At 53.4% G+C, this 8,819-nt stretch overlaps 2 protein-coding genes across 3 annotated transcripts in view; one reads left to right on the top strand and one right to left on the bottom strand.

Annotated features, from left to right (window-relative positions):
- Positions 1–76: 76 nt before the first annotated feature.
- Positions 77–1,861, bottom strand: TSSK2 (testis specific serine kinase 2). The gene has a single exon (XM_074887088.1). It carries the CDS (start codon positions 1,509–1,511, stop codon positions 534–536), a length of 978 nt encoding a protein of 325 aa, XP_074743189.1. The 5' UTR covers positions 1,512–1,861; the 3' UTR covers positions 77–533.
- A 6,253-nt stretch (positions 1,862–8,114) lies between these two features.
- The window catches only part of DGCR2 (DiGeorge syndrome critical region gene 2), a 50,357-nt gene continuing 49,652 nt past the window's right edge, over positions 8,115–8,819 (top strand). Inside the window, exon 1 of one of the 2 annotated variants that reach the window (XM_074887809.1) lies at positions 8,115–8,473. In XM_074887809.1, coding sequence (XP_074743910.1) covers positions 8,395–8,473 — 79 coding nt within the window. In that variant the 5' untranslated portion in view covers positions 8,115–8,394. The remainder of the gene's footprint in view (positions 8,474–8,819) is intronic. The other variant, XM_074887810.1, reaches the window with a different exon arrangement.

Here is an 8,819-nt window from a genome sequence, read left to right as displayed (position 1 = left end):
GAACAGGGGATACAACCATGTATATATTGGGACATGACTCAGAATTTTACAGGGCTTCTCTTTAATTTAAGTGGTGTTTAAACTTATGCTCTTGAACATACAGTGGGCCTGTCAAGAGAGTTGCATACAAAACAGCGTGCAAACAGTTTCAGACATCAGTTCACACTTCCTAATAACCTGCCCTCTTACTGAATCCAAAATGTGGCTGATGCATGTGTGAATTCTGCAGCTGGTGTAGTCAGGAACTTGAGAAACGTGAGTGTAAGAGCTGTTAAGTGTCAGCAGCACTGAAAGAAGCTTTCCAATGTGTTTTGACAGTAACTTCTCATCCCTGTAAACCTTATCAGACAGGTCTTTTGAGAATAATTGTGTTAAGCTGTTCATTCACCTCAGCAGATGTATTGTGGCTTCTCTGGTCTCATGGTTTGAGCTATACTTTGTAAAGTGAAAGATAAGGACTATTGCTGAAAGGGTCCAGAGAAGCTGAAGTTGAGAACCAGCAGTTCACAAGTTAGACCAACTTTGTGGTATTGTTAAAACCAGCCATCCTTAGAGGATCCTGTTTCTTTCTCGTCTCCTTCTGCAGAATGGGATTTGGCTTGCTGCTTGTGCTCAGGCTTTCCTTCATGCAGGTTTTTGGAACACTCACCCTCTTCTGCAGCTGGCAGAGGGGGAGGTATGGATTTTTGAGTCTGCAACCATGAGTGTTTCAAAACTTCATCTATGCACAACCTCTGAGATGCATTGGGCTGGAGCAAGTGGTAAATGAGGTCCTTGCACTCTGCACTCAGGTGTTTTGAGTTGGGGAAGGGAATCCTGTGTTGTTTCTGAATAGAGATCATTTTCCTGACATTGGAATCATCAAATGGCATTAAAGCGTAGACTATCATGTACAGGATGACACCCAGGCTCCATATGTCAGAAATCTTGGGGTCATAAGGAACACCCTCTAGCACTTCAGGGGCTGTGTATGCAGCAGACCCGCAGAAGGTTTGGCTGAGAATAGTTCTTCCATCTTCATCCCGAGACAAGGATTTGGAAAAGCCGAAGTCTGACAGCTTGATGTTGAGGTCTTCATCGAGAAGGATGTTCTCGCATTTCAGGTCCCTGTGAGCCAAGTCTGAGTCGTGGCAATACTTGATGGCAGAAGCCAACTGCTGAAACTTGATGTGAGCGATGTCCTCTTCCATAGCTCCTGTGATCTTGATGTAGTCCAGGAGGTCTCCCTTTTCCCCCAGCTCCATCACAATGTACACTTTCCCAGCTGATGTCTCAAAGATCTCATAGGTTTTGATGATTGAGGGGTGGTGCAAGCGTCTCAAAGCCTGTATTTCCCTGGGGAGAAATCTTTCCAAAAATTCCTGAGGGGCTTTCCTCTTGTCGATTATCTTGATGGCCACATTGCATTTCAGCTGGTCACAGTAGGCAGATTTCACTTTACCGTAAGAGCCTTTTCCTAGTGTGTTGCTCAGGCTATAGCCTTTCTTTCCAAGCATCGCAGCATCATCCATGGTGGGAGAGCAGGGGGGAGCTGCGTGTGTCAGTGCTGGTGTGCATCACACATGGCGGCAGGTGGCCAGCCCGTGTGCCATGGTGGCCACCGGCGCGGTGGGTGGGTGGGCACCCCAGCGCTGGCCGCTGTGTGATGTCACAGGCAGCTGCCCTGTGTGGGGCATTTGGAAGGACCTTTCAGTTCTTTTATAAAGCTACTGGATGATGTCACCCAGGGCAAAACTTAACATCAGGTCACTGAGAGACATTGGTTGTGCTCTGCCTTCATAAAATGATCTTTAGTTTTGCTAACAGGATGGAAATAGCTTAAATGTTTTTCTTTTTTTTCCTAAAATGTACCTAAGTATGTTTATTCACATGTTCGGTGAAATTTTGTCTGTTGTCTTTTTGTATGTCTCGGATGATCTTTTAAGCCCCACATGGGCTTGCTTGTGGCCTGTGGGTGGCCTTGCTCCTTGTCAGCCAGCTTTCCTCAAAAAGGACAAGATGCTGCTTTTCTTTCTTCACTGGGGCTATGTTCAAGAAATGTGTTTTTTTTTTTTTTTTTTTCTCTTATGAGCTTATTAGGGGAAGGAAGTGGCTTCTCTTAAGTTCATTTCCTTGTTGTTCATCCAGCCCCTCCATTTTGTAGCTCTGATGATTGGCTGCTTTTGTGGGCTTTGCAGCTGGCTTTTTCTTAAACCCTTACTCAGTGAGGGAGTTATATTTTGACTTCCAGCTTCTGGTGTTCTTGAGAGGCTCACACCAACACCTTCCTCAGAAGGATTACTGTTTTGCATGTTGATTGCTTCACTGTAATCAGCCTCTGGGGCTTTTTGCTTTGCATTGATTTCGGCTTTTTCAGATCTGTTTTTACAGCTGCTACATGTGTGACTCCAAAGACTTGATGATGTTGATGATCACAACACAGGGGCTAGGGACAGTCCGGCTTCATCCACCAGCACGGATGACAATGTCATTCTGAAGAACAGAAGTGGTACTTCTGACAGCCACACTGGGGCTTTTGTTTGGTTTTTTCCCTCCCATTCTTTGAAACTTTCAGCTAACTTTTATAATTACCCAAAAGAATGAAGAGCAGTTTTAACCATACATAGTCTGCACTCAGAGCTGTGGTTGGTTCAGTATGAGCTGACCTTCTGAGTGTGGGATGAGCACTTGTGTGGTGTGACCCAGCCTGGAGAAGCACCGAGCAAGCACCTTTTAGCGGGAAGCAGGCGTAGTCAGATGTGTACACCTCTTGCACAATGCCTGAGTACAAGACAGCCTGGGTAACACTTGGTAGTCTTGACATTTGCTATACTCAGGTGATATTTTACCAAAACGTCCATGGAAAAATCTCATGCAGCTCTTTGAGCAGTGTCTGCAGCCTTCTGTAAGGCCTGGGGTGTCTGATGCTGTGCTTGTCTTGGTGGAGAGCTTCATTCTGCAGTTTCCACTGCCACTTCCAAAACGCATGTCCCTGACTCTGAAAAACTCTTCCAGGGAACTTGATTTTTGTAGTGCACCTTGTAAAAATCAGTTGATCAATATGGCATTGCTAGGAATTGTGACTGCAAGAAATTAGCAATTTTCGCCTTTTTTTGTGTTCAGAAATAATTGGAGGCTAAGTTTTTTCTTTAAGCAAAAAAAAAAATTCTCAGGTACTTATGAATGAATGCAAAGGGAATCTATTTATTAATGTTTCTATGTTTCAGAGATGTTCTTTGAGGACTGACCTGGCTAAGTAACAAGTTCTGAGGTAATTTAAAAAAACTCATGATCACACGATCTGCTTATCTCCATGAAAACTTGGGATATGGGCTGGATGTGCGGAAGCAGGCTGAGATCAGCATGTGTGTTTCAAGCCTGGTGCCTTATCTCCTCCATCATCTTGTTAGATGGTTCGTACTGATTCACTGGGTGCAGGAGCTCTCCTGTGCGTGGGATGCACGTAAAGGCTGGGCAGTGTTCGAGGGACCGTGGATAGGGTGTGCATGTGGGTCAGAAGCAGGATGGGCTGTGCAGCTTTCACAGAATTTTGAACTGGTTGTGCTCATACCAAGGTGTAGCTGGAGTGACAGAGGGGGATATGATATCTGAGAATGATTAGTTCCATGTTGTGTAATTCATGCTGAAAAGCAGATTGCATTAAATATCCTGTGGGATGGTGTTGGTTTTGTCTTCACCCTCAAGCATATTAACCTAGACAGCACAACTTAAAATCAGTCTTGATTCTGCCAGACTGAGGGGCCTTCATGTATTTGCTGGGAATGTAATTTATTTTCAATGAAATGCTATAAAACTGGATCTCTTGAAGGGGATGTAGTGCTCTTCAGATGGGCTATTCCTGTAATGTCTGGTCTCTGCTTCCTGCTGCAGTTCAGCCCCTGCTATCGGTAATTAGGGAATCAGTAAACTCTTTGTTGCCAGATATATTTGCTGCTGTAGCACTAGCAGATAATGTGCCTTACAGAGCCACATCCAGTGTGAAAAATCATCTTGGTTCTTGATGACTTGTGATTTTATTTTTTTTTCTCCCATTTTTCAGAGGGTTATTTTCCTTTTGCTGTTCCTGTATATCTGCATTTTCCTATGTGCAAGGTCCAAGCACACTTCCTCCCTGAACCAAAACAGCACCTGGAGCTCTCCCAATGCTGCAGAGATGGTGAGCAGCCGCGGCAGCGGGGCTCTCCTTGGTGGCAGGGCAGGCTGCAGTGGGTTATCGGCTGCTTGCAAGAAATTGTGGGAGCCCCGGTGGACCTGAGGCTGTGTAATGTGGGGCTGTAACATCATCATGTGCAGTCTGGGGCCTGGCTCCTTGCTCCATGCAGGAAAGAAGATTCTTGCTTTTATAAGGGAAAGAGGGGGGATTATGGTTGATTTGGAGAACAGCAGGATGTAATTCTTAGAGAGAAAGTTGCAAGAACTGTTAGTGAAGAGCAAGTGAGGACAAGGGATGAGTTGCTGTGACCTGGACAGAGAAGGCAGGCTCAGATGCCTTAAAGAAGCAAAACACCCATTACACCAGAGATGAATGCTGCTCTTTTATTTTTGTGGGGCACAGGTAAGAAATGCTGAGTGGCAGACAAGCCGCACTACAGGGTTTGGTGAGGCACATAAGTGAGAAGAGGAACTCTCACAATCACTCCATGCCACGCTTTGAGCACACAGCCAGGCTGGAGTGGCCAGGGGAACGGTGGGTGCACTGCCTTGGGGTAGGAGGCAGCGCTTCAGCTTTGTTTTGCTGATCCCCTCTGGCTTGTCTGAGCTGTGTCTTGGGGCAGGGAGCTGAGTCTGCAACAGGACTTCCCAAAGGCACTGAGCCCCAAGCTGGTTCCCTGTGCACCTCACCTTCAGGGCCAAGAGCCCTTCCCTGGGGCAGAGGTAGCCATCCCTGCCGTGGTGCAGGGGCTGCAGCTTTGCACCCACCCTCAAAGCAGGTTTCAGTAAGGACTGCTAACTATCCTGTACTACTTTCTACTTCTCTGATTATTTGGCTCAGAGGGGAAGCTGTGGTTGTAGATACTTTGTTGTTTTGGAGGACTGGGCTATTTCTCTGCAAAAATAGAGGAAACGGATCCACTCACGCAGAGGAGTGGGAGATGGAGCAATTCCCGCTTCCTCGTGTTTGCATCTGTTGCCTCAATCCCAGCTTGCTGCTGCTGGTCCCACAGCAGCCAGCTGCAAACCCCAGCTCAGAGTCAGGCCAGGGCAAGAGCCTGGTCCGGCCACCCTCCTCGTGACCCCCTTCCCTCTGCTATTCCTGGGCACGGCAGCTTTTCTCTGCTGTTTTTTGGGTGCAGGTGATCTGCACTCACTGGTTAGAGAAACACTTGTGGGAAACTGGGAGTCCCTGGGACATGCCAGATCCCTATGCCCTGGGCAGAGGTGCTCAGCATGTTTTCACCAGCATGCTCCATCCTTGCCCCTCCTGCCCTGGTATTGGGCTGCCCCTCCTACCTGGGGGCCCGGGGCTGGTACAGCCGCACAGGGTGGCTCTGCCTCACACCTGCCTGTGGCTCAGCCAGGGCATTGGCAATCCCATAATATCAGTCTTCACCAGCATTACAGCACTTGTCATGGCACAGCCTGGGGAAATGGGTGCCTTTTACCCTTCACCTTTGTGCTGCTGGGTGACTGAGCCATTTATTGCCTGTTTGCTCAAGGGTGCTGCGTGGGTTGCCATGCTCGCCTGGCACACGTGCGTGCTCCAGACCTGCCTCTGTTCAGAGCTGGTGGGGTGCTGTGGGCTACAGCATGGGGAAATGAGGTCTGCCTTTCCTTGAGACAAAAGCCAGGGACAAGCAGCCTGTGTCCTGTTCTCGTGGTGGAGCCATCATAGGGCATTTATACGTTCTCATGTACATGGTGTAATGCCCAGGCCCTGCGTATTGTGGGCTTGGGGTGAATAAGGAACATCCTGGATCAGTCTGGGGTCAACATGTGCAGCTAGGCTGCAGCAAGCCAGGATGAGAACAGCCTCCCCCCACAGCATCCCTTGGGAGGAACAAAGCTGGGGAGTTTGACACTCATGCCTGCATGCTGGAGGATTTGTCACGCTTCAGGTCCCCACGGACGCTCGGATCGTGACAGTATTTGGCAGCACATGAGAGCTGGGGAAATGGGTTTTGGCCTAAATCTTCAGGCAGCCTCCTGCTCTTTGTGACGCACTCCAGTCCGTCCCCAAGCACATGTCCCCTGCCACCCAGCCCTCCTGAGGCCCTGCAGGGCTCACAGCTCCAGGGCAAGGAGCCACGGCTCACACTTGCTGTTACCCTAGGTCTGGGGAGCAACTGTTCCCAGCTCTCGGTGGGCACAAGTTTCCACTGCCATGTTAAACTTCACATTTAGGTTTGGAAAAAGCATCTCCGCCACACTGATGACATGAGCACAACAGCAGCTCCTCTGGGGCCAGAAGCAGATCCCCCTGCCTGCAGGTCAGCAGCCAGCACCGGCCTCAGGCAGCAGCTCCAACGAAGCAGAAGCCATGTGAGAGCAGAAGTGTCTGTACATCCATGGGAAATACCCCTAAGGGAGGTTTGCTGCTGGGTATAGCGAGTAATTGGTATTAAGAGGGAGTGTGTAAGATTGAGTCACAAGGGTCCTTATTGGAATTTCAATGTTTTATTTGAAAACTTCAAACTGTAGCATAAAAGTGGGAAACACTTTGTTGTAAACTATTAAAAAAACACCCAGAAAAACTTCCCAGGCAGCTTCCCAGGTTTTGCCTTTGACTCTGACTAGGATTTTACTGAAAAGCTGGAATTGCCTGCAGAGGAAAGTGCTGTCTCTCTGCTGACTCCAGTGGTCAGCGCAGGTCAGCTGCTGGGCTGAGCCCCTGGCCGAGACCAAGCCCTTGGCCAAGGCCCTTCCCTGGTGTTGCCCAAACCACTGCTTCACTTCCAATCATCAGAGGAAATTCCACCTCAATTTGAGAAGTGGGTGTTGAAAGTAAAACTTGATCCCAAATGCCACCTGGACTGACCCCCAGCACCAGGAGAGTTGTGGCACTGGGGCTGGTGCCTCCTCCCCAGGCTGGGCTCCCCGGCAGGGACAGCCACCACCCTGCCATTCGGCAACACCCAGGGTCAAATTCCTAAAGGCACCTGTCATTTGCAGGGCCATTAACAACCATCTGAGCCGCACAATTGGTTTTCTTTATGGGTTTCCTCTCTGGCTAGGCCTGGGAACAGGGTGTTTCCAGGAGATGGAACCACAGTCTGGCTCGGGCCCTGCTGCGGTGCTGGGATCTGCTGTGCTGGGGAGGCCCCAGCACCGGGGGCTGCTTGTTGGTATCAGCCCTGCAGACATGTGAAAACAGCGACCATCTCACCCTGTGGTGGACAGGTGGAAGCAGATTAATGAAGCAGGCAAATGGTCAACCTCAGAGCCCGCTGGGGCTGGGACACCTGTGCCTGTGCCATGGGGACAAGCAGGGTGATGGGGCTGGGAAGTCGCTGCAGCAGCAGGGAAAAGCTGTTGCAGTGGGCATGGAGGGGATAGGGAAGAGCCATCCTGAGGGACAGAGGAGGCTGGTGAAGGCTGTTATGGAGGGGATGGGGAAAGGCTGTCTGGTGTGATAGAGGGGAGCAGGAAAGGCCACCCCAGCTGGGGACAGGGAAAGGCTGTCCCCGAGGGACAGGGGGACTGGTGGAAGCCATCCTGGGGGGACAGAGGAACTGGGGTTGCCATCCTGGTGAGGACAGAGTGGACGGGTAAAGGCCATCCTGGGGGGATGGTGGTGGCTGGCAATGGCCATTCCGGGGGACAGAGGAGACCGGTGGGAGTTGTCCCGGTGGGGACAGAGGGCACCGGTGGAGGCCATTCTGGGGGGACAGAGGCGGCTGGCGATGTTCGCCCCGGTCGGAGGGGACCGGTGGAGGCCGTCCCGGGGGGCGGAGACCGCCGGGGAACGACCCGTCCCGGGCGCAGCCGCCCCCTCTGCCCGCGCCCCCCGCGGCCCCGCTCGGCCCCGCCCGGCCCCGCGGGTGGGCGGGGCGTACGCGGACACGGGCGCTCGGCCCCGCCCCCTCGGCGCCGATTGGCCGAGCGGCGCGCGGGGGGCGAGGAGGGGAGGGGGCGTGGCGGCGCGGGGAGGGGGGGAAAGGCGGCGGGGAGGCGCGGCCGCCATCTTGTGCGTCGCCGGAGCCAGGCGAGCGGCCCGCAGCGTGGCGCCGCCCGAGCCCCGCGCCGCTCCCGCTGCAGCCGCCGCTGCAGCCAGGGCCGCTGGCTCCCGCTCGGGGGCGGCGGCGGACGGGGGAGGGGAAGAACTCGGTGCGGACGGGGCCACCCGCGGGCCCGGCGGCGGCGGCGGCCCCTCCTCCCGCCGCTCCTCCCGCCGCTCCTCGCGTCCCTCCCCGCGGGTTTGTGGCGCTGCGCCGGGGGAGGATGAACGGAGGATAAATGGTGCCCAAGGCGGACAGCGGCACCTTCCTCCTCCTCTTCCTCCTGGTGCTGAGTATCACCGAGCCGCTGCGGCCAGGTAGGGGCGGCGGGGCTGGGCGGGGGGGCCGGGGGTGCCGGTTCTCCCTCCTTAACCTGCGGGCGGGTCCCGGGCCCGGAGCCGTGCGGGCGTGGGGGGCGCCGGGGCTCCCCCGGGGCGGGAGAGCGAGCGGCAGGCCCGGGCCAGAGCCGCCTGCGGGCGCGGGAGGCCGGCCGGGTTAGCCTCCGGTGAGCGGCGTCCCCGGGAGGTCAGCGCCGGGCGGGTGCGGAGGGGCGCCGGTGCCGTTCCCCTCCCGCCGGGGACGGGGTGCCGGAGGAGTCCAGCTCCGGGGTCTCTGTGGCCCAGAGCCGGTCCCGGGCTCGGGGGTTAATGAGGGTTCAGCCGG

This window comes from Strix uralensis, chromosome 17 (assembly GCF_047716275.1).
Source record: "Strix uralensis isolate ZFMK-TIS-50842 chromosome 17, bStrUra1, whole genome shotgun sequence".
Classification (NCBI taxonomy): domain Eukaryota; kingdom Metazoa; phylum Chordata; class Aves; order Strigiformes; family Strigidae; genus Strix; species Strix uralensis.
This window is presented reverse-complemented; position numbering and strand designations above follow the sequence as displayed.